The sequence below is a fragment of the Diabrotica virgifera genome, chromosome 8, assembly GCF_917563875.1.
Source record: "Diabrotica virgifera virgifera chromosome 8, PGI_DIABVI_V3a".
Lineage (NCBI taxonomy): Eukaryota > Metazoa > Arthropoda > Insecta > Coleoptera > Chrysomelidae > Diabrotica > Diabrotica virgifera.
In genome coordinates, this window is record NC_065450.1 from 70357620 (window position 1) to 70384527 (window position 26908).

At 32.4% G+C, this 26908-nt stretch overlaps 2 protein-coding genes across 2 annotated transcripts in view; both read right to left on the reverse strand.

Annotated features, from left to right (window-relative positions):
• LOC114340774 (F-box only protein 28) overlaps positions 1 to 26903 on the reverse strand; it is a 40917-nt gene extending 14014 nt beyond the window's left edge. The window contains exons 1-3 of the mRNA XM_050658313.1: positions 26599 to 26903; positions 8080 to 8328; positions 4315 to 4480 (exon numbers count right to left, since the gene is read on the reverse strand). Of these exons, the coding sequence (XP_050514270.1) occupies positions 4315 to 4480; positions 8080 to 8328; positions 26599 to 26694 (511 nt within the window). The 5' untranslated portion in view covers positions 26695 to 26903. The remainder of the gene's footprint in view (positions 1 to 4314; positions 4481 to 8079; positions 8329 to 26598) is intronic.
• Positions 13922 to 26440, reverse strand: LOC126889747 (protein MCM10 homolog). The gene is made up of 2 exons (XM_050658312.1): positions 25589 to 26440; positions 13922 to 15552 (listed from the first exon to the last, which is right to left on the reverse strand). Exons 1-2 carry the CDS (start codon positions 26360 to 26362, stop codon positions 13990 to 13992), a joined length of 2337 nt encoding a protein of 778 aa, XP_050514269.1. The 5' UTR covers positions 26363 to 26440; the 3' UTR covers positions 13922 to 13989.
• Positions 26904 to 26908: the final 5 nt, after the last annotated feature.

The following is a 26908-nucleotide window of genomic DNA, read 5'->3' on the forward strand; positions in this document are numbered from 1 at the left end:
AGACAAATTAATATATGTATTTAATATATTTTTACCACCAAAAATGAGATGTTTTAATCAAATATTGCTTCAAATATAATCTGCAGAATAATTTTGAATCACGTTCCGCTAATGAACTTGCTTTTTTGTCCTTAAAAGTAGAAAAAAGTTTCAATTCTATTGCTTAATATTTCATCTAAATATAATCGTCTAACAATTTTAACTGTACTAATGCCCAAGTATACATTTTCAAGTGTTAAACTTGATTGATTTACAATGAGTAACCCGGTTGTAAAAATACCGGCGTGTGCTTAATCAAAGGGACATTGATTTACTCGAATTTCATAACAATACAAATGTTATCTGTTTGAATTTGCCGACGGGCGAAATATCTATGGACCCGACTTTACTTAAAAAACTATAATATATAATAATTACTCTGACGTTTCGAAGCACAACAACATGGGATCGCCAGGTCACGTGATTTTTCTCGAGCGAACGGACTCGCTCAGGTACAACAGAGGACGCAAACAGCTATCGGTATACGCTCTTTCTCACACTCCTGTTTACCTATAGCGCTTTTCATTTATATGCACGCGTAATTTGTTCGATCACATGGCAGTTGGAAAATTTCACCAAAAAAAACCTGTCTTTGTAGAATATTTATTTTTAATATTAAAAAATACCCTGTGAAAATAATAATTGTACTTCCCTGTCCTGAAGGAATGTACATAGCTTTGCATGTATAGTTGTATATTTTATACTCGTTAATAGTATGTACAGATTCAGATGAAATCTTCTGAAGTTCAGATGCATCCCCTGAAAATAATCCTGGGGCGCCCATGCAAGTATCTTGCAGAGTTAAAATCGCCCTCAAATCGCCTGGCCTGTTTATTTTCTTTATATTTGAATATTTAAATTTACTTTAAAGTCACGTTAATGATATTTTTTGTAATAACAATTTTTACCCTTTTTTTAACTTTGGGGGGGATTTTTGGGGAAAATAACCGCTACCCTCCAGCCAGACCGGCATTTTTGTATTAGGCTATCATGGAAGAGTCACCTGAAAAATTTTCAGGTTGCCTAAAATACCTACTCAAAAATGTCTCACAGCTCTTATACCATAAGTTTTTCGATGAAAAAATCGACTTTTTAGAGGGTTTTTTTGAGAATACCTAGAAAAATATGCATTTAATAAAAAAAAACTGTAGATATCAAAATTGTATCTTTTAGTAACACAAACCAAATTCTTTTTCTGTAATATCTTTAAGACCAATACAAACCGAGATACGGCATGTTAAACGTTAGCTTTTTTCGTCAAATGCATAATTTGAAATATTCAAAGTAAAATAACGGAAAAATTTTACATTTTTCGAGGAAAACTTAAATAATCTTTTTTCAAGTATACAGTTAGGCCTTTCAAAAAATAATAATAAAAAGTATCTAGCCTGAAAATTAAGCGACTTATGATCAAAAAAAGGTCGGTACCTGCTTTTAGCTATTAAAAAATTAGTGAAAACAACCCTCTAACTACCCTCCTAATTAAAAATTGGTCTTCACCTTTCTGTAGTTCCTTTTATATTTGTATTATCACTACACCCAAGAAGTTTGACCTATTTAAAAGGCCTAATTTTAGAAAAATTGGAGTTTAAAGAAAAATAATTTTTTTGGAATTTCCCATTTTTCACCTTTTACTTCAAAATATCTCCGAAAATACTGGATACGAAAAAAATGATGAACTACTAAATTGTAGCTTTTTTAATAACTAAAATTCCTTTGTACCTAGATTTTCATTACAGTGAACAGTTAGCGAGATATAGCTGTTTAAAACCTCTATTTACGAGCAAACACCCCCTTATTCGAGCCCTTTAAACTCACCCTAATCAAAAACTAAGTGATCTTACGGAATTTAGTTTACACAGTCTTATAACTCTTCAAAAATCCTACGAAGTCATTTTTGAAAAAACTTTTTATCGCCATACTGAAGGAGCTATGTTTATAAAACGATTTTTTTTTTCGAAAAATTCGGATAGTCCCCTTATGGATAATTTTCAATGTATGTATAATACCACAGAACCGGTTCGTATACTGGAAGATGACTAAAAAACTATTTGTATTTGTCTTTGTACATATTTGTAAATTCGTATTTTTGTGTAAATAAATGTTTTTGTAATTCTTTAATTCTACTTTTTTTTCTGTATAGATCTATTACAATATCTACTTATAAAAACTGTAATGTTATTAAGGGTGGTTTTTAAGGGTTGAAATATTATGATATTACATCCTAAAGTATAAAACAATCATTATTTAACCAATCAAAATCAAATTTTACCCTTATTAAAGTTTACAATGTTTTTATATAATTTTTGACAATAACGGGTAGTTTACACCCCTAAAAATAATCAACGCCCTTAAGCATGATATAGAATATGAAGTACAGTGTGAGATGATCCTAATCCCAAATTTTTATGTAAATCGATGCAAGCCGAAATTATTCTTTTAGTACAAGTAAATGTTTTATATATAACTCTAACAAGGGTGGTTTTAAGGGTTGAAATATTATGATAGTATATCTTAAAGCATAAAACAATCATTATGCTAATAAGAACCAAATGTTGACAATATTAAAGTTTAAAAGGTTATTTTATAGTTTTCACCCTTAAAAAACCCAAAGCGTACAACGGCTCAATATAGAAAATGAACTAGAGGGTGTAATGAGCCTAATCCCAATTTTTTGTACAAATCGATGCTGGACGAAAAAATTGCGAGGTTTTGCCGATTTTTCAGCTTCATTTCCTCGACTAATTAGGTAAAACTGCTCCAAGGCAAAATAGAGGGCCGTAGAAGTGTAGAAAGAAAACAAGTTTTTTGGTTAAAAAACATTCGAGAATGGACTCAGATATCAAATGCAGGTCAATTATTCCATGTTGCAGAAAATCGAGAAGCCTTCGCAATGGTGATCACCAATATCGGATAATTCTGATATGGCACGTGAAGAAAAAGAACTAAAATAAAAATGTATACCATTTTTATTCAGTTTCAATGCGAAGACAAAACAATCTTACTTTTAAATTAGAATACGGAGTGCAGTCCAGTCCCTTTAATCGCGATTTTCGGCTCTTATTGGAGCCTGATCGGAAAGAACGTAGGCACTGTTCTCCATATTTTAACTGATTCGCATCGAGAGCTTTTCCCACGTCATTTCAAAGGAAATAACCGAGTTAAGATCTAACAATCGGTAGAATCGTGGAAGGATCGGTAGAAGAAGTATCGTCCGACCGCGCAAAAGATGGAGTGACAACCTTCCATAGAGTTATCAATCCGCCAATGAACAAGCAGAATTGCTTATAAACAGGAAGAAGATCTAACAAATATATTTCTGAAAAACACCTTTTTCTCTCAATCCTTTCATAAATGATAAAGTTTTTTAAAAATCCGTGACTGCACGCCGGGGTTTGTCCTAGTTGGGTCAGAGAGAGCAGCATATGTGCCTCCTGATGAGAGACTAATAAGTTTCGAAACCGGTAGAGGTGCTTGCGCACTCTTTGATTGAACTGGGATAATGATGTGGCTGTAGTTTCGTGTTGCAACGAAATTGAAAATGGTTATTCATTTCTGATAAAGTTTTTATTTGCGTTGGTGGACACTTACACCAAGCAAAGCATCCTTTATTGCTTCCTTCTAAACACCCGATAGTTTCGCTTCTTTTGAGACAAGAGCACATCTGACTATGTCACGCGTGTGCTCAATATATCTTTTCTAATTTCCGATTACAATATGGGCTCTATGGCCTCAGATGCATAAAAAGAATAATCCATGATTGTAAAATTCGCTTCTGGTTCCGAGTACAACCTGGTCATCAAATCAATTGAAAAGTTGATGAGACTGCTTTGGATGGCGTGAGTTAGGTTTCCGTATTTGGTCAGAACCTGTGGAATTTCGAAGAAGTAATTCCTTCAATTTTTTTTCGAGCTAAAATGGAATTGGACTCACTGTTAAAATCCTATTTTGTACGAAATAAGAATAAAAATATCCATAGTTAGATCGATGCCTAAACCAAGATGGGACTTTCTGAAAGCAAACTAAAACGTAAATGTTTCGCTAGTTTCGTCATTGCACCAGCTAAAAAATGGATCGTAAGAGGCATCCGAAGGGGGCATCCCGGGATGGAAAGAAAAATGTGACGATCTGTATAACGCCTATGCAGAGAATAGTGATCTTGGTGTCGCTGAGCAGCTTCTAGAAAAACTAGACAATATACGCATAGAAAGACGGACGAATGAAAAAATTAATAGTCATCCCTTTTGACTACTTTCAAGTCGGTGACAAAATTACCTGTTTTTCGATCAACTTGTTCTTTAACTCTAGGCAGTATATGTTCATCGAAATGCTCCATTGCCATACTACTAAGATCCCGCAATTCTTGTAATAACTGGTGTGTTCTGGGCGGGGTTTGGTCACTTTCCACTAAATCTAAGACAGTTTTCATTTCGTCAAGAACCTAAAAATAATGTCTATTAAAATTCGACACACAAAAATATATTATATCTACTAAAATTCGAGACCAAATTCGACACACAAAAATATATTATATCTACTAAAATTCGAGACCAATTTGGTATGAAACCATTTTGAGTTCAGATTTTTTAAGTGTATTTAAATGATATTAACAGCAATGGATGTTGCAAGAGCCGTGGCTTTAATTAAAAATAATCGTAGCCAATATTACGCCACCCAAGTGCTAGGTGTAACTAGTGTAAGTCGTTTTGCTGTTCAAAGAGCCATTTAGCGGTTCAATCAAAACGACAACTACACTATTCTCCGACAAGGCGAAAACGGCAGGTTCGTTGGAAAAAATATCCCCATGAGACTTTTTTGCATAATCACAATCGTGAGACATCCCAGAATAAGGTTCAAGAAGTCGCCCACGTGAAAAGTGGTCCAAATTTTTTTTAACAATTTTTTTTAATCAAATTGCAAAAATCAATATTTTCGGCCCGGACATTTTTTTTAGGTTTTTTGGACCATTCTGGACAAAAAAAATCTGTAATTTTTCTCTTAAGTTGATCGTTTTCGAGTTATAAGCAATTTAAAATTGAAAAAACAACGAAAAATGGCGATTTTCAAGGCTTAATAAATCGGTTAAAACATATTATTATAAAAGTTAGAAAGTGACTAAATCACAGTTTAAAGTCCTACCTTTAAGCCTCTAAAGATCCTGAAGAAATGTTTGTCATTATTTTATTACTTAGCTGTTATTTTTAAGTAATAATAATGAGCGCCATGCACGTATTAGGCGGCCGTCAAAGGTGAGTGCGAGAGAGATGCCATTCCGGCAGTCAATGGTGCATCTTACTAGCACTCACATTTACAACCGCGTCAATACGATCTTACCGCTCAATGTTAATAATTAAAAAAAAAAAAGAATGTGTGTGTACTTTGTACGCACGTAAGAAGTTACACTTCTATTATATGATTATATGATTATAAACGAAATTAATATACTTTTTATTTATATTTTATTTAAATATTAAACTAATTTATACTTACTACTTCACAAACATTTTTATTAAAACAATGCCAAAAATTAAAATAATAAAAGAATAAAACACACACAAACACATTAAAAATGCCACAAATGATTTCTGAACATTAAATGTCGGAAAATTTTTTAACTAAATACGTATTTTCTAAAAATAAAATTATATAATAAATATACTTAACTTACTAAAATGTATAAAATGTATAAAATGTAACTTATCATAAAATGTATAAAAAAAAGAATGTGTGTACTTTGTAAGCACGTAAGAAGTTATACTTCTATTATACGATTTCAACGAAATCAATATACTTTAAACAATTTCTCTACTACTTTCCAAAAATGTTTATTAAAACAATACCAAAAATTAAAAAAAAATAAAAGAATAAAACACACACAAACACATTGAAAAATGCCACAAATGATTTCTGAACAATAATTGTTGCCAAAAATTTTAATTAAATACGTATTTTCTGAAAAAAATTATATAATAATATACTTACAATCATAAAATCTATAAAAAAAAATAAAAAAATAACAACTTGCTTGGGGCTTGAACCCACTTCACGTCTATCGCGCCGCACGAATAACGTAGCGATTTTCAACTGGACCACCTTCGCGTATACGTCATGTGGGAATGTACACAAACTAAACGTTTACACCATAAACTTTTTGACACTTTGTTTATATGAATTTAATTAAATTATTAGTTTGTTTTTGTCGAATTAAAATACAACAAAATATAGAGTAAGAAGACGATATATTAGATGAAGATTTGTAGAAAGTTTGTTCGTAATCAGATTATGTAAATTAAAGCATTGCCTACTAATAGGTAACTACATTATTTTTTTACATTTTCCAAATAGATAGGTATGAATTTTTTATTGGAATACAACTAAAACATTTAGAATTACGTACCTGCGGCTTTTCAAAACTATTTAAAAAGTCACTATAATTATAAATTTGATTTTATTTCTGTCCTCACAACAATAAAAACTAATATATACAATATTTTTGTTTACCGATAACCTCCATATTGAACAATTATTGACAGATCATTTCAACACCCAATCAGAGCCCGTATAACGACTAATACCATACTGTCGGTGTGCGCATGTGCCCAGATTATTAAAATTTCACCCTCAATGAAATCGCGCCTAAAGAAGTATAACTTCAAAAAATAAAAGTTTCTATTGGGATTCGAACCAACTTATCAGCGCGGTTGGTATTGGCGTTGTATTGGGGTTCATTCGCATTAAACGCTTCGCCACGGAGACAATGTGTCATTAAGTGCGAAGATCGACTAACTAAACGGATTAAACTTTTGACATTTTTGAATTATGTAAATCAAATTATTTTGAGAAATGATTTGGAATTGAAAAAATACAACAAAACATAGAGTAAGAAAACAATATATTAGGTGAATATTGATAGAAATTTTGATGGTAATCAAATTATGTAAATAAAAGTATTACATATTATGTATTTTGGTAGGTTCAAATTGGTAGGTACCTATGATACATTTACAATTATTACGTACCTGCTGCTTTAAAAACTATTTAAAAGTCACTACAATTATAAACTTTTTTTGTTTCTGTCCTCACAACAATAAAACTAATATATTATACATTTGTTTACCTTCATATTGAACAATTATTTATTATTGACAGATCATTTCAACACCCAATCAGAGCCCGTATAACGACTAATACCATTCTGTCGGTGTGCGCATGCGCGCAGATTAATATAAATTCAACCTCAATCTCAATCGCGCCTAAAAACCGCATAGTAGGTAATAAATTAATGACACAAATTTCTTTAGGATCATGTATGGGGGGGGGGAGCTTTTAAACTTTGATTTAGTCACTTTATGACTTTCATAATAATAATTTTTAACCGAGTTATTAAGTCTTAAAAATGGCCATATTCGCGTTTTTTAAATTTTAAATTGCTTATAACTCAAAAACGATCAACTTTAGAGAAAAATTACAAGAGACCTTTTTTGTACAGAATGGTCCAAGAAATCTAAAAAAATTTGTCCGGAACGAAAATTATTGATTTTTGCAATTTGATTAAAAAAAAATTGTTAAAAAAATTTAGACCACTTTTCGCGTGGGCGACTTCTCGAGCCTTATTCTGTGGTTTCTCGCGAACGTGATAATGCAAAAAAATCTCATGGGAATATTTTTTCCAACGAACCCGCCGTTTTCGCCTTGTCTAGTTAAAGTCAGTATGGTTGTATATTGCAAGCGGGTTTGCCATTATGTGAATTATCATAAATAAATTCTCCTTTAGTATTCCACAGCAGTTAGCAGCGGTAATCCTCTACAAGTACCTGCCTAATACTACCTTTCACGGCCTCTGTCGTGAAGAGCGGCACCGTTGCCAGAAAATTCTCATTGTTCGCATGGAACTATTCTTGTACACTGAAAGCATGTTTGAAATAAGCTACAGAAGGTCAGTATCAGGCAGTAGGAAAGCAACAACCGAACGCATCTGACACAATAATTATGGTGAACTGGGCATTACAAATAAATAAATAAAACCAAATTTCAACAAACCTTTCCTGGAATAAAACACAATAAATTGTTACCGATGAATTTATGGTAAGTCATGTTCAGCATACTGATTCTTGTTTCAACAGCTTGCAAAATATCGCTGTGTCTCGAGAGAGGATGCGCTCTTCTTTCAGACTCTCTACGAGGCAATTGAGATTTTACTTTTTTGTAAATGGCAGCATGTCGTTTCTCCAGCTGAAAGAAACCTCTTGTCAGGAACTTACTGCCAACATCATTAAACTTTTTACACACCTAAAAAATCAAATACCATTAATTTCGAAATAAATGGAACTAAAGTTTATGCCAAATATATAAATTTTGATAAATGAAATAATATAAATAATAGGCGCAGACATTTATTAGTCTTTTTTCAGTATTGTTAACTGTTATCCCCTCAACCAGACAAGAGAAATTAAGAGGCGAATAGAAATAGCGAGACAATCATTCATCAAAATGAAAAAGTTCCTATGCTGCCGGGACATAAATTTGAAATTAAGAACGAGAATGTTAAGGTGCTATGTTTTCTCCGTACTGTTGTACGGCATGGAAGCTTGGACACTGAAAAAGATAAACATCAAAAACATTGAGGCATTCGAGATGCGGTGCTATAGGATAATGTGGAAAATACCATGGACAGATAGGGTGACAAATCAAGATGTTTTGCTGAAGATGGGGAAGGAATGTGAAGTCATAAAAACGATACAAACTAGAAAACTGGAATATCTAGGCCACATAATGAGAGGCGAAAAGTACTCCCTGCTAAAACTCATAATCCAAGGAAAAATCTCGGGAAAAAGAAATGTGGGACATAGAAGGATTCCCTAGTTGCGAAGTTTAAGGGAGTGGTACGGGTGCAGTTCAATACAATCGTTCAGAGCTGCAGCCAGCAAAGTTAAAATTACTGTGATGGTAGCCAACCTCCGATAGGAGACGGTACTGCAAGAAGAAGAAGAAGAACTTATCCCCTCCACATATACTTACTATTATGGTTCTTTTCATGAGCATTTTTCAGTGCGTCACAAATGATAGAAAAAAAGGTTAGTCCGTGATAAATACACATTTATGACATTTATTCTAACATGACATTTTAGCTAAATCTGACAGTTGTCACATTTTATTTGCAATTTGATATAAAAACAAATCAATTTTGTTTATTGCATTTATAAAATGGTATTTTCTTTGATTTGTATAGTCTTATAAATTGTACAGATTAATTTTTTTTTATATAGAATATAATATTATTTAATAGTCTATTATTATTTAATTATTATTTAATCTTATATTATTTAATATTATATTATTAGCGCCATCTATTGACAACTAGATTAAATGTTATAAATGTCACCGACGAAATGTAATCAGCGACGTGCGTTTTTTTCTGCCACATATAATTTAATGCGTTAGAGAGAAATCGAAAAACTGTGACTCACTGAAAAATGCTCATGAAAAGAACCATATACAGTGTATTAGTATCCTTCTCTGGCGTTTAAGTCACTTCCAAGTATTATTTCATCTTCTTCTTCTTCTTGACTGGCTAAACAACTCGGGGTAAGTCTTCGCCGCATCCATTTCTGCCTAACTCTTGGTCTTGGATTTTTGGTTACGAACATCTATTAAGTCTTCTCTCTATTTACTCGAAGGCCCAGACTAAGATGTGCCTTTACCTTTCTTCTTCGAGTTTCGGAAACATGTCTTTTGTAGAATCAATGACTGCATCTAGATCATCAACAAAGGCCAACAATAGTTTTGATCCTCGATTCGCAAATCCCCCTGTCAGCTTAGATATTTTACTTATTGCATATTCTAATGCCAAATTGAATACCAACAGTGATAAGGGGTCTCCTTGTCTAAGCCATGATGTTATACTCAGTGGCGCCGCGTGACTATTTCTAAAGTGTTACCAAAACCAGACGCAAAAAATCTTATTTAAAAAAATGAAGTTGTGGCTAAATATATAATATTTTATATTGTATATGGCTTCAAAAATATCATTTTGTATATCACTTGAAGAATACAGGGGAAAACAAGGAATGTCACTTTTTCATGAATTTTGGCTTTTCTCGCCATGTGGTAGCAAAAACTGAGTAATATCGACTATATTATCGATTCAGAACAATAACCAGAAAGATCAGTCTATATAAATTTTCTAAGAATTTGTATCCAGGCGAACAAACAGGATTGTCCGCACGCCACTGAACAAAAATCTGGAATGTTGTTAGTTTTTTGGTGCATTATTAAATTAATAAGTTAATATAGATTCATATTATATTAAGATTATAGACTAATAATTGCTAGAATTCTGCTAAGAATCTCCTAAGTAGTTTTTAGATATCATAAGAATTAAACCTTTACTGGTGTTTATCTCAATATCACTCAATATGTATAAAATGTGACATTCCTTGTTCTCCCCCTGTACTCTTCACTTGAAACTCTCGAAAAAACAGTTGATGTTTCTAGATGTTGGCAAAATTTTTGATCTTATTTTGGCAATTAATGTTAACAATTCCCTGTAATAGGGATGTTCACAAAAAATTAAAAAGTCATTTCAAACATGTAAAACGATTAAGAAACACCCTAGGAATAATTGTCCAAAATTTCAACAAAATTGAAAAAGCCTTTGTATAAAAAATCTTTATTAGAAATCTAGCATTATTTTAAATTTCAAGAACGCTTCTCTATTGGCCTGACGTCACTAGTTGCATACCCCAAGCGCGCGCCATTCTCATAGTGTTACTGTTTACCTGTTTGACGTTTCAGGTCATTTTATTTTGTTCTCTTCTTGTTTTATCAGGGTTAAAGTGGAGTTTTATAGTGAACTTGTTTAGTTTAAAGTGGATAGACTGTTTGTAAGGACATATTTTGGGTTTTACAAAAATAAACAAATAAAACGGAAGAAGGTTTTCAGAAAGCCGATTCGTATAAACTACCGACTGTAGTGTAGATGTAACAATGGTGTATGATTTATTGGCATCTTGTAAAAAAATAAATCTACCACAGCTTTACTGAGTGTTTATTCCATATAATTTTCCATGTCTTCTTTAAGCTAAAAAAATAAATGCTTAATACTCCACAAAAAAAATAGAGAAAGTTGTATGCATGCATTGTACGCATGCATATTGTATACATACATTGGCTGGTTATTACTTTACCTTGGTTAGGTGAATTAAAAATATTTTTATTCTTCTTCATGTGCCTTGTTCGTTATGGACGTTGGCTATCATCATGGCAATTTTAATTTCATTTGAGGCGTTTCTGAATAACTCGATCGATTTTTGTCAAAATCATTGGCGTAAGTTTTTAAGTCATGAGTGTCTTTTCTTCCGGGTCCGCGTTTGCTCTCTATTTTACCTTGCGTTATTAGTTGGAGTATACGATATTTATCATGCCTCATGATATGACCGAAATATTTAAGATTTCGTTTCTTAATTGTAAAAGAGATTTCTTTTTGTTTTCCCATTCGACGCAATACCTGTACGTTGGTGTGGGTCGCCCAGGATATTTTGAGGATACGTGGGTACACCCACATCTCGAATGCCTCTAGCTTTTTCGTTAATGTTTCCATTATTGTCCAGGCCTCTGCGCCATACAGCAAGACCGGAAATAATAACATTTTAGCAGCCGCATTTTTAGTGGGAGAGATATTATGTCGCAATGGGTGAAAATATTTCTCATGGATGTTGTTAAATGTTGCTATGTCCTTTTCAACTCTAGATCTGATTTCGGTTGTTTCGTATTTCGAGTTGACAACTGTTCCAAGGTGAAAAATATTTTTGAATTTGGGTATTATACATTTCCTTTCAACCAATCTTTTCACTAAATTATTAATGATTTTAATATAATATAAAGTCATACCTACATCCACATGTAGTTATTTCAAGGTTTACTTTTACTGTATGTATTATTAGAATCCCGTTTTTAGGAATATCCCAGTTTAAGGAATACAAATTTGAGGTCCCGAAACTTTTTCATTTACTCTTTAAGGGGGTAGGTGCAAAATCTTGGTCCAATGCTATTTAAATTCATTCATTTTTTTGGAATCCTGAGAAAACTAATAAGTATTTTTGAAAAATGTAAATGCAGAAAGAACAGTTACATTATTACCAAGGGCCGAAAGTCTCTGGAAAACTTGTATAATGTTTTTTTTATTATTTGTTCTTAACTTAAAGGACTAAGTTAGTTCTTTAAGTTAGTTATTTTAAGTTCTAGCTGCAACAAACCATTTCTTTTTCTGTTTTAAATTGGCTGGAACGGTAATAAAAATCTTGTCAGAACTGTTTTTTGATGTATTTACACACCCAGGAACAAAACACCACTTATTTGGCTTTATTTTTAATAATTAAATACGTAAAAAACTGCGCACATTCAAATACACTGAGTAAATAAGTATACAAAACTAGTCGTCGATCAAAGACGTTACGACTGCTGACGTCACAGACCATAGCCTCGCTGCAGGGTACCGTTTTTCTAGCCTCCAAGAAAATCAACATTATGAACTCATTTATCTTAAAAAATATACATTTTTAAACAGTTTTATGATTGTTACGTTTTTATATACCTTGTAATCTATTGAATTTAACTATATTTAAAAATTAGTGAACATCCCTATTGCCTCGATTGTCATACCTATCTATTTTTTTAACAAACTCATATGTTTTGCAATATTTGCTTTAAAAGCTTAGTTAAGAGAACTTTCGATTCTTGTTTTGCCAAATTGAATAAAATTGGCTATACATCTTACATGTAGGTAACGGAGAAATTTCTCATTTTCAAAATTATACAAGGAGAATTACATTTCAAGTAGTTGATCGATTACGCAGTGACACTCATCCATGGTTAATAGCATGCACACTGTAATAGGTACTGTAACCAAACCAAAATCTGGTAACAGGCCTACTGATATACACAGCGCGCTCACGCCGTCGCTCCTTCAAAATTTTCAGACACTAGCCGGTCTCGAGCGACAGCGAGGATCACCACATTGTAACCACATACGAAATTGGTAACAACGTATAATAAAGTGCAACTGAGTCACATAAACTCGCCAATATTTTCGTGTGTCTACGAGAACTTAGCTAGTTACTGAATTAGGTACTATTAACACATAATATATTTCTATTGGTAAAAATATAAATGGAATTATTTCACAGTAGTCATAAAATATTTATTTCCAAGATTTTTAACTGTTACCAATGGTAACAGTGGTTACACGGACGCTTCGCCTGTGGTTATACTACATGGTATTGATGTTCTGTTTCCTATTCTTACCAAACTAAACACCATATCTTTAGGATAGTAGTAGTTGAAAGCTTGCTCTCTGTATGGCTCAGAGACATGAGTGACAAATAAAATGGGAAACGGAATAAATTTAATGAAAATTATGTTTTGGAGATGAAGCTGCAGATTAACACTAATGGACACACTGAGAAATGTGAAATTAATGAATTAACGAACTAATGAATATGAAGGAGACACTAAATAATAAAATAAAAAAAGAAAATTACTCTGATATGGACATAAGCGAATAATGGATCAGACAAGAATGTCATCTAGAACTTAGAAATGGAAACCAAATAGTACGAGGAAAAGTGGTCACTTGTACTGATGCTTTTTCTGAATCCGGCTTGTTCTTTAGATTGGTATCCATTGATTTCTTTTTAGCCCATTCATGAGTACTTCTGTAATTTATAGACATTAGGATATAAAATATAGAGGATTGGACATTTATCAGTCTATGGATTTTTATGTCTGCCTTTTCTTTTTCATGCATAATTGTTGTAACGGATGCGGATTCATTCAACTTACTCAGGAATTTTCTGCCCGAAATAGGTAAGGTATTAAAAAAATATTGTGTAGTCATATAGATATAATAAAAATTAAAATGAAGTTTTAAAATACATTTAATAAAAATTAAAATTAGTCAGGAACCAATAAATCTAAATTTGCATCAGTAGCCACTGAATTCGTAAACTTCTGTTCCCCTCCTCGAATGGACAAACTATGGACAGCAGTCGCTATTTTCTCATGCATCATTCCAGTTTTCTGCCAATTCGACCCTCCACAGTTACTACAAGCCGTCATAGGAACAACCTCTAAGCACACAGTCCTATTCTTGCAGTGTCCACATTTGAAAAACCGTTTAACAGCATCAAACACTTTGAAAGTATGTCTCTCAGACTTACACAAATCGGAAGCAGAAAAACTGATGTATTTGCATTGAATACATTTGACTGCCTTGCAGGCTACCTTATGTGTATTGATCATTTTTTCCTCCATTTTTTCTTTAGCTTCCAATTTATTGAAGTATTTATCTTTCTCTTCTTCATCTCTCGATTCTACTAGATCCAGGTGACTTGAGCTTGCCGCCATGATTTTTTTAAACCGTTCAGAAGTGAAAGTGTTGGTTTCATCGACTTTTAACTTCTTAGGAGCAAGATCCAGCTTATCACCACCTTCTATATCGATCGATCTTTTTATTCCTGTGCCCCTGATGTTGTTGGGATCAGTCTTTTTTATCGGACCTTTTTGTTGGATAAGTCTGATGGCCTTTGCCTTAGCTTTATCAGATCTGCGTGGAATTATAGGTTTGCTTAGATCTATCGACCCACTGGCAAATCCACTTAATTTCGGAACGCCTGAGAAAGGGTTTTCTAAAGTAGGACGCTGTTTAGTTAAATCATTCTCAAATAAAGACTTTCTTGTTAAGTTATTAGACTCTTTAGCTGGAACCTTATTGGTAGTGGGTGATACCATTATTTTCGTTAAATTATTTTCTAATTCCCTAAATTTGTCAATTGGCAATTGTCCTTTAATTTTCTTGGGAGTAGTTTCAACTGACTCTTCTGAACTTTGTACACTTTCTCTTGCTCCACTATCTACTTTGTTTTCTGAAACTTTATTTTTCGCTTTTAATCTGCTTAAAACAGACGAAGCTAAGCTTTTAGCATCCCCAATAGTAACATCTGATGATTGTTTACCCTCAAACTCAGTTTTTTCTGATAAATCTTTGACACCACTCAATTTCTCTAAGAGCTGTAAATCTTTCAGTCTTTGACCTTGAGGTACTTCTAGCCTAGCAGCACTCGACTTTTTCTTTACAGGTGCTGCTTTAAGACTGGTTTGGGGTATACCTTTTCCAAATAAACTATCTAATCTAGCGTTATCTTTCTGTTCCAATTTTCTACTTTTTTTGGCTGGTATTGCCATATATGACTTTCCTGCATAGAAAACTTCGTTTTTGCCTAGCACCTTGTTTCTGAGTGCTGTAAGACCCTTTCCAGTGAATGATGATTGTAGATCAGATCTTATACTGCATTTCTGGTATTCTTGTTTAATGTGAAAAACACAATACTGACACATGGCTAAATTGACTATGGCTGTGCATTTATCTCCGTTTTTCTTGACACTTTTACAAATGCCGAAGTCTTTCGATTGGCCCAAAATCATTACCTTCTGGGCATTATCTATGCTGAGACTTGCCTGAAAATAAAAAAATATAAGAGGTTAGAACATAGAAGTAATTTTAAACAATAATTTTGTAATTGCTATGTAATTTACAGTTTAGATAGGTTTAGGATAAGTTAGGTTCTACCTAGAGTTAGGAATTGTAATAGTTATTTATGTATCAAAGGCATTAAATATATGTTTATACCCTACGGGCGACAAGCTTATAAACTCGGGGGCCTCTGGCCTGAGAGTTTATATGTTGCCTTAGGGTATAAACTTTATAAACCCTAGGGTATAAACAAATCTTTATTTAGTACCGTTGCTAGGAAAGTGATGTTTTTTAGCAATTTGTTATTAAGGCCATCAGTACATAATTCGCAAATATTTTACGGCTATCCCTACTTTTTCTGTCTTTACACGGCAAATTACGTGTAGTAAAATTCACACTGGTATGGATATGTAAACATTACTAGAAAGTCATTCTACTTGAAAATGTCATCATTAACTTAAAGAGATGGCTTTTGAATGTTCTTGGATAACTGTTATTTGTATAATTGCAAATTATTAATTCAGTTAATAAATGTGATAATTTTTTCACTAACTATGTATTCAGTGATTGTAATAATTTATATTTACAACAAAAACTAATACTCAATCGAGAAAAGAGGAAAAGTGTTAAAGTGATTTTTTAATAATATATTGTTACTTTGGAACGCTTACAATTTTGAACATCTTTAACAACAAAATACTTGGATCACAGAATATATTATCCTGATGTATTCTCTGCTTGGATCTTCCACAAATAATACACAATAAATAACTTTTTATTAAGTTCACGTCTTAAATCAATTATTTATCAAATACACTATATATCAATATTATTTAATCAACAACTCAAAATATTCCTGATGCCATGTCAAATATTTAAAATTGTCACTGATTGTCACTGTCTGACTGACAATATGCTGACAATATTCTATTCGACTGAGTGCGTTGTAAGAGAAAGATAGATTTGGAAAATATTACCACGGACATTGTGTTCATTTTTTTCGAATCCTGAAAAAACCAATAAATATTTTTGAAACATTTAAACGCAGAATGAAAGATTAAATTACCGAGGGCCGAAAGTCCCTTAGAATAAATAAAAAGTTTTTTGAATGAGATATTTGAAATTAAAAGTCACACTAAATTTTCTCTTAGTTTTTCACCCCTGTAACTTATTAAAATAAACATTATAGAAGTTCTCAGGGACTTTCGGCCCTCGCTAATAACGCAATCTTTCATTCTGCGTTTAAATTTTTCAAAAATACTTATTAGTTTTCTCAGGATTCGAAAAAAATTGCATTGCAGCCGCAAATACGTACCCATCCCATTAACCTAAACACAGTTTTTGTATGTGACATTGTCAAAAAAAAAGTCAAAATGCAAGAGAAATTCGATATTTCTGAAGAAATAGCAGAAAAGCAGAAAAAGCGACTGAGAATCTGTTACCAAAAAAATCCAAAGAAACATACAACAAGGAATACGCTAAATTTCAACAATGGATGGCAGAAAATAATACTGAAGGCGTAAATGTTTGATTAAAGGCATAAAGAATAACATTATGCCCACGCAGGCATAAAGTATACCATTATGTGGTTCGTAACTAAGTAATAAATACACAATATTAAACCGGTATGACATAAAAAAAAATAACAATGAATACCTTTAGCAAAAATGCATATTGGTATAGGAAATCTAGATTCTTCAGTGTCTTTAATTTGTTCGTATGATTTTGCTTCATGTGTTTATGAAGCCAACTTTGAAGTTTCTTATTACAGTGCAAAATCTGAAATTCCAGGCTGAAATTTTTGCTTTGGTGGCCTGCATTGATGAAATCATAAATGGAGACCATAAAGCTAAGAGAATCAACATCTGCACAGACAGACAAGTGGCTATTCTGGCAGTAAAGAGCCCACTTACGAAATCAAAACTGGTGAGAAACTGTAAAAATCTCAATGACTTGGCAAAAGATAAAGTATCTTTAACGTGGGTGCTGGGTAATTAAGGGGTTCATGGGAATGAATAAGTAGATATGTTGGCAACGCAACCATCAAAGCTAGAGCAGGTGGAGGATGTCCACAAGGAGGAGCTCTGTCACCTCTACTTTATGCAACCTTAGTATGATCTCAAAAGTCTCTCCACAAATGAGTTTTAAGGTCTAGAATATGCTGAAGATATCTCAACCGTTATCAGGCACAAATTTGCCTAAGTGGTGCCTGGAAGAATGGAAGCAGCCCTAAATACAGGGTGTCCAGAAACTTTACCGACAAACGAAGACAGGAGAGTCTTCAGATAATTTTAAGACAATTTAGCTCCATTCACCTAGTCCGAAAATGCTTCCTAAGGAGCTAGAGCTCTTTGAAAATGGCGTCTTGTAATTAGTTTTTCTTAAATACCTCCAGAACGCTTCAATTTAGACGAAAATCGATGTGTATATTTATCTTTCAGGGATAAATCGACTCCACCCATTGCAAATTTCTAGTAACGATCATAGGCGTCCGTTGTGGGTAGGGCAACAGTTATTTTATCACATTGTCATAACTTTTTTGTCTGTAACTTTTAAGCATTTTTGACACTGGATTATTAAATTAAATTAAAATAAATTAATATTTATTGAATAAAAACTCCATTTTACAATTAAAATTAAAAGTCAAAATTAAATATTGAACACAAGTTAACTTACATTACTTACAATTAAACTAACGACATCAAAAAATTAAAATCAAATTAAACTAATTCACGTGAAATAGTCCTTTTATTGTGAGGTATTCTAGTACTTAAAGGTACTCTTACTTTAAGTCAGTAGGACACACAGTTTTCTAGAAAAATCAATTTGAAAATTTTTCGTTTTTTGAATTTGAACAAAAATTTTTCCAAAAAAAAACGATGTATTTTACCAACTAAAGCAAGAGTAACTTTTAGTACTCATAACTTAATAATCTAGAGTCAAAAATGCTTAAAAATTAAAGACAAAAATGTTATGCGATAAAATAACCGTTGACCTACCCAAAACAGATGCATATGACCAGTACTAGAAATTCGCAATTAATGAAATCGATTCATCTCGGAAATATAAATAAACGTACCAGTTTTCGGATTTCTAAACAGTTTTTTTTTGAAATTTTTTGTGGAAATTCAAAAAGAAAAATTTTCAAATCGATTTTTCTAGAAAACGGTGTATTCTATCGACTTAAAACAAGAGTACCTTTTAGTTCTAAAATACCTCACAATTTAATAATCCAGAGTCAAAAATGCTTAAAAATTACAGATAAAAAAGTTATGCGATAAAATAACTGTTGCCCTACCCAAAACGGACTCCTATGACCGGTACTAGAAATTCTCAATGCATGGAATCAATTTATCTCTGGAAGATAAATATGTGTATTAATTTTTGTTTTTCTCAATAAAAGCGTTCTTGAGTTATTTAAGAAAAACTAATTACAAGATGCCATCTTCAAAGAGCTCTAGCTCCCTTAGGAAATGTTGTCAGACTAGGTGAATTGGCTAAAAATATCTTAAAATTATCTGAGGAATCTCCTGTCTTCATTTGCCGGTAGTTTCTGGACACCCTGTTTAGTTGATAACTGCTATAAACAAGAGAGACTGATAGTCAATTCCCAAAAAAATACAAATTGTCAACTTCACAAAAAAGACAGCATTAAAAGGTCTAAAACCACCAGAGCTGAGAGGAACAGAGATTTGATTTGTCAAAGAAAAATACCTAGGGGTATACTTTGATCATAATCTTACATGGACTGCTGTCATACTGAAAAATACACAGAAAGCAACTATGTCTTTGAGCAAATGTAGAATAATGTGTGGTAAGAATTAGGAACTCAATCCCAAAATGAGCCTATGATTATACTCAAGGGTTATTAGACCAATGATAAACTATGGGTTTGTGGTGGACAAAGATACAGCAAGTTGGAGCAATAAGGCAGCTAAATAATACACAAAGGTGCCTATGTATTATGGGGGCCATAAAAACAACTCCTACAGTGGCACTGAAACTCCTGCTGAATCTACCACCACTTTATATCTTTACACAGGACTAAGCCAGGTCTGTGATGAACAGATTAACACATAAGCTAGGCACATAGTGCTAGACTCGGACAAACATAAGTTTGGGAATATGATTCAAAACTCGAGATGCGCGGTGGTTCTTGTTTACTAGCGTTACCATGGAAACGGCCAGTTTGCTGATCGCCAGTGTCGTAGTTAGAAGTGCATTACGTATCACAGAGAGTGTTTAACTTATTGGTTTGATCGTGTTGGATATTTTATTAATAGTTTTTAGCTTAGTGTTTGGTATATAAGTAGTAGTAATTAGTGTATTATTAAGACATTTAGTGTATCTCTAGTGTGTTAAGTTGTCATTAGTTATTTAACAATATGCCTCATAAAAAGATAGGAATCAAACGGCTGGGATTGAATAGCCAAGCAAAGGCAATCATTTATAATGTTACTACATTTATGGAGCAAGAGGCAGCACATTTCAAAACAACCAAAAACCTGTTAATACCTTTAAGTAAATTGACGTAAGTATTGTTAATGACATTTTATTTTCTTGATATTAAAGTTACTATTATTCTTATTTTCTTATTATAATTGTATTTATGAAGTTTCATCAGATTCTTCTTCTTCTTCTTTAGCCCATTTCTATCCACCTTTGGACATAGGCCTTCCCCAAATCTTTCCATATCTGTCTGTCCTTGGCTGCGCTTTTCCAGTGAGTTCCTGCAGCTGCGTCCACAGTCTCCTGTTTTGTATTTCAGCATTCCATCTTTTATCTTCCTGTCTCGCATTGTGGCCTGCAAATCTCCACTTTAACCCTGAATATGCTCAGTTACATTTTTTACGTTTGTTTTCTCTCTTATCCATTTGTTTGGTTTTTTGTCTTGAAGTGTTATACCCAACATGGAATAAAACATGAATTAATACAATAGATATTTTCTGTGAGTCCTTTCTATTTTGTTTATGTTGGCCTTTGTTAATGTCCATGTTTATGAGTCATACGTCTCAACAGGAAGGATGCTCTGATCAAATACACAAGTTTTTAGGCACTGTTTCTTCTTTCACGCCAATATTTTGCAATTTTTTTCGCAATATTTTCGTTTAGTAACATTTAACATTGGTAATTGTAGGGATAGGATTCTAGCAGCGACGGGTATAAGCAAAAACACCTTAACCAAAATAAGAAAAGAAGGTAGAGACGTAAATAAAAATGGAGCGACTAGTTTATCTTTTAAAAGTCCAAAAAGAAAACGTTGTCGTTCCAAAAAAATTGAATTGAGCAGTGGACAAGTGGAAACCGTCAAAAATATTATATACGACTTCTACACCATCGAGAAAAGATTCCCTACATTTAATGGTAAATAGTTTAAAAGTTAAAAAATTATTAGTTAATGGGAAATTGATACCTATATTTTTTATGGTAAATAAAATAGAGTAAGTAAAATTATAAAACAATTGTTTGTACCCGTTTAGAACGAAATAAAAGTTTTTCGTAAACACACTGATATAGATACATGTTTAACAAAAATGGTAGATAGATACAATTCTTTTACAATTTTATTTACTTAAAGTATAAAAGAAGATTTACTTTCCAAATATTTTAACGATTTCTATTTATTTAAGGTATCTATCAAAAACTAAAGAACAAACAAATGGAATTTCCAGGGTCAAAGGAAACATTAACGAAAACGATAATTGGATTAGGCTTTAGGTAACATAGTAAAAGTAATTATTCAGCTTAAAAAATAAAATTGTATAATGGATAATGTATTTTAAATTGATATTTTGTTGACATCATTTTAGTTCAACTTTCTACAATTTACAGTTATAAAGAATGTTTTTTCAAAAGTACCAAGTATTTATAATCGATAATTTGTTTAGATTTCGATTTCCGAAAAACTGTAAACAAAAAATAAATCTCTCCAAGGTTACATACGATTCTACATAATTTTTATTTTTCTCAAATGAATTGTTCTCACGTCTGTATGTTTATTATTAAAAACTATGAAAATAAAAAGAAACAAATTCATTCTTCACTTTAATTAATTATAATTTGGGTACTTTTATAATTTACTTATAAAAAAATTTATTTCAAATCTGCCTGTTTCCGTCCGCCACTGGTAGAAATGGTTTGCTTGTCTGCGTGAAACGCTACGTCGCAATCCCAAACTTATGTTTGTCCGACTCTAACAATAGACTGCTAATCAAGGAGCTAAAAACAGATAATGTACTAGGGCAACCCGTAGATACAACAGCTACAAGATAGCTTTGACAATGAATTCAAAATTAATATACCACACATGGAAGAGTAGAAGGAAAGTGTACCCATACAAGCGAAGCTACCTGGCTCGCTATTCTTGACATCACTAGCAATTAGCACTTATAAGTAAGTTGCGAAGGATTGATTTGCAAATATTTTCTAAAAATGGTATTCTTGACCACCGTTGCTACCAGTGGTAGCAACACTGTAAATATCTAAAACGTCTGTCCTCACTGCAGTCGGAATTCACATTCGGAATAGGGATATGGCACGTTAAGGGTTTATTAGGGTTCGGTTATTTATCAAATAACCGAACCCTAATGAACCCTTAAATTCTTAAATTTGTCTCGAATTTATGATCATTTCATATCATTGTGCCAACTCTGAATTTTGATTAATAACGGCACAAGTTGTAATGAAAGCTTATTGAAGTCACATTTTTGAAGTTCATAAAAATGTCATTCATAAATACTATTATTCTAGGTACTACTCAAAACAGCTTAAACCCAGCGTGAGCTAAGCCGAATAGAGGAAGTATTATACTTTGGTATGACTGACCTGCAGGAAATTTATGGAGTACTGAATTACAAAATCGCTGTCTAACTTACGTACATACCCATTTGATTTTAAATTTATTTATATTACAGTATAAATAATATTTGATCTTTTGTTACACGTGAAGATTGTTTATACAGTGGAACCCCGATAAGTCGGCCCCCGATAACCCAGAACTCCGGCTAACCCGGACCGATTTTCATCAGATAAACATTTTGATTTTCAGTACATTTGTATTTTGACGACACCCGATTTGGGCGTCGAAACGTTAATACAATTATTTTTCAATTTAATTGTGGCTTATTTCCCATCAAAATAGTTAATTATCAGATAAACATTTCAACAATAAAAATGTATGTAATACACTGGCGGGCAAAAAATTTAGGTCACTAGGGGAATTATACATGTTTGATGCCTTGAATTTCCTAAACCTGTTGTCTGATTTGAGTGATTTTTTTAGTATCTTATAGCTTTATGATTTAAGAATCTCAATGTATTAATATTGTTGCTAGACAGGTAAATGTCACTTTATACCAGGTGTAACAATCATACTGTGTTTTTTCCTTAAAGTTTGGAACACTCTGTAGAATATTATAGCTTAGATAAAATATTGAAATTAAAACCCAATTGTAGCCTTAGCTTTCTTAACATTTTCTTCTTTGATACATTTGCTTATGTTGGATAATAAAAAAGTTGGGTACTTTAACAACTAGCCATGTTCTTCATCAATACAGGGTGTTTCTAAATAAGTGCAACAAACTTTATGGGGTAATTCTGCATGAAAAAACAATGACTGTTTGCTTGATAAAGATAAATAAATAAATAAATAAATAAAAATAAATAAATATGTCCACAAATGCTTCGTTTCCGAGATACGGGATGTTGAATTTTTTCTTACAAACTAACAGTTTATTTGTTGCTGTAAATCCGGTTGAGATATGCAAATGCAATTTGGTAGGTTTTAAGAGGTGGTTATTGCGCATTTTTCAACATACAAATAAGAATTTTATATTTACCATTTGCGTGCATACGGGTATAAATATTTTAGATACATCCCGTATGCACGCCAATGGTGAATATAAAATTCTTAATTGTATGTCAAAAAATGTTCAATAACTACCTCTTAAAACCCACCAAATTTCAGTTGCATATCTCAACAGGTTTTAGAGCAACAAATAAACCGTGGGTTTGTAAGAAAAAATTCAACATCCCATATCTCGGAAATGAAGCATTTGTGGACATATGTTTATAAAGCAAACGGCCATTATTTTTTCATGCAGAATTACCCCTTTAACTTTGTCGCACTTATTTAGAAACACCCTGTATTGATGAAGAACGTGGCTAGTTGTTAAAGTACCTAACTTTTTTATTATGCAACATAAGCAAATGGATCAAAGAAGAAAATGTTAAGAAAACCTAAGGCTACAATTGGGTTTTAATTTCAATATTTGATCTATGCTATAATATTCCACAGAGTGTTCCGAACTTTAAGGAAAAAACACTGTATGATTGTTACACCCGGTATAAAATGACATTTACCTGTCTAGCAACAATATTAATACATTGAGATTCTTAAATAATAAAGCTATAAGATACTAAAAAAATAACTCAAATCGGACAACAGGTTCAGGAAATTTAAGGCATCAAACGTGTATAATTCCCCTAGTGATCTAAATTTTTTGCCCATCAGTGTATAATATTTGAGAGGTAATTTGTATTTGTGTAATTTGAACTATACGATAGTAAAAATGACTCATGGCACACGCCGGCAGAAACAACAGGCACCTGTCTGTAGTATTCCTTTGCATATTTATTTCAAACTGTCTTAGCATTGTTTAAAAAAGACTAAAAACTATTAAAAAAATTCTTTTTTAAACAATGGTCTTTAGTTTTCACTGTTCTTAAATAACAACATCGTTCCGATTGTGGTGACTGTATTGTGTGTAGTACAGTCTTGTATTGTTCGCTCCGTTTGCTTACGTTTGTGTTTGCGTGTTTTTAGTAATTTAGATGTGTAGGTACTGTGCATATTTATATATACTTCATGTTATTTCAATTCTAACGGAGTTTATCTGTAAGTATACCGTATTTTATTAATTTTTACCATATTCTCTGACTAACCCGGATTTTCGATAACCCGGATTGGCCACGGTCCCGATTAATCCGAGTTTTCGAGGTTCCGCTGTATTTGTATTTTGAAAATATAAATGCCATCAGTTAAAGCAAAATGAACAAACAATGCTTCAGACGAGCAAAAAAAATTATTGTTGAAATTTATGACAAAAATCCTAATTTGCTAAGTGCCAAATTTTCAAATGCCTTTACTTAAAAGAATTTTTCTTATTTATTTATTTATTTATTTATTTATTATTTATTTACGGACCAAAGTCCATTAGTACATGATACAATTAAAATGTCACACAAATTAGAAAAATAAGCTATAGTAGGTACAAAATTGGTAAATACATAACAAACAATAATAAAGAATAAAATTACTTGCTCTCATTTAACAATTGAGAGCTAGAACATTTTGAAATTGACAAATACAACTTATCCTAGAACAAAGACAATAACAGTAGTTGACAAATCAGTCTTGAAATTAGAACATTAAGTTAAGTATAAATGTAATTGTGTGGAAAACGCAGTAAAGTCGTTCACAAAGAAATCAATCAATCTTCTTAAAATGATTTTAACTTTACCTGGAAAATTAATAAATGTAATAAACTAATTAATGAATAAAATTATATAATAACTTATTACTTGGATTATTCTACATAAAAGTCACAGCAACAATTAAATATATTGAACAATTTGCAAGGTCCATTTAAAAATAAACGTAATCCTAATATCTTTTCACATAAAACGTTACAATGCGAATGACATTTGTACTTACGAGTGGTCAAGAATAGCGCCCCTGGTACACTGATCAAAAATATTATATGAGTCATATTTATCTCCTATGAGTCACATTACCTAAAGCAATACCTCCTACATAACTTAACAAATTAAAATTCAATCAAGTACTAACTATTTTTCATTACAATTAAATGTTGCTCCTACACAGCTCATAAAGCACAAACAAACAATTGAAAGAATTTTTGTCTCTCCTGAAAAGTTCAGGTGAAGTCACATAGGAGATATTGCCATGTCACTGACGATTTTACGTTCTTATTATAAGTGTATAAGTTAGTGTCTTACCTCATCTCTCCCTTCTTTTTTCTCCAAAACATTAGGATTAAGCAGCCCTACAACGGTACCAACACTCGTTTTCCATAACTGTCCATGAGCTCCTCCAAATAGAAACACTGCTACTGTTTTAATATCGTCTCTTAAATCAGTTAAAGTCCATACGCTGAACTGGTTACCTTTTTGTGACGTCTTAGCAGCGCTTTTGTGAACCACAACTCCCGCTATTACCCAGTCTTTTTCGTCAGTTTTTATCTGTAAAAATCTACCCAACCTGTTAAACTGTATAGCTTCACGACCTATCATTCGCTCTGCGATCACTGCAGATGAAACTAGTGGGTTAATAACACGAATTCCGAATATTACATCGGCTTGTGAGAATACTGAGGGATTCGGATTAGTCAAAGGATTCACAGTCTTTTTATTAGTTTCTTTTACAACAGATACTGAGGGTTTCTTCCAATTGGATACTCTAGATATTCGGCTTTTGTTGCTGCCTATTTTTGTGGGAACATCTAATATTTTTTTGATTTCTCTACCACTTTCTGTATACTTCTTTTCTTCCCAGTTTCGTCTGTCTTCGTCGTCTGATGAGTCTGTATCTCCTGTATGAATTATACTATTGTTTGTTGTTGTGGCAAGAGGTTTAATATTAATATTAGATTCCTGTTCAAATAAGTTAGTTTCTTTTAAAGATTTTGGTTTTATTTGGTTCTTAGATGAGTCTTCTAGTTCTTCAGCTGCTGCTAACAACAGAAGGTCCAGAGGATCACAATCTTCACCCATTTTTTTGTTTTAAAATTACATTTTGACCATAATTGTACAAAGGAATTATTCCCGCCTTATAATAAAATAAACTTGTCTCATAATGTAAATGTCAAACGTCAAAATCAGGTTAACAAACATTGATAAAAATGTCACTATTTGTTTTGTAACAAAGGAACTATCAATTTATAATAAAAAATCTTTATAACTCCCCTTAAATAATAAATAATTACGAACTAATTAAACTGAATACTTACGATTCTATTCTTAGCAATCTCATCATAACTCAAAAAGGAAAAAATCTTTTCGAGGGCAATGTCTGGTACATATAAAATGTAAGGGGTCCCAGTCATTATGTTGTAAAATACGGACAATAAATGACCACACTATTTTTGTTCACTGTTTTTCGTGCCACTTCACAAAAGTAATTTGATGTTAATTGAATAGATAACTAGAAAATTATTTCTATTAAAGCAAAACAAAAACACTTGGAGAGAAGTGTCATTTCATTTGTCAATGTCAGCAATGTCAGATGCATGTAATATTTTCAATTTCAATGCAGCCAAT

Coding starts and splice junctions, on each gene's coding strand:
- LOC126889747 (XM_050658312.1), bottom strand. CDS start 26,362: ATGGGTGAAGATTGTGATCCTCTGGACCTTCTGTTGTTAGCAGCAGCT. Junction 15,553..25,588: donor AAAAAGAAGGGAGAGATGAG/GTAAGACACTAA, acceptor TTTTATTTTCAG/GCAAGTCTCAGCATAGATAA.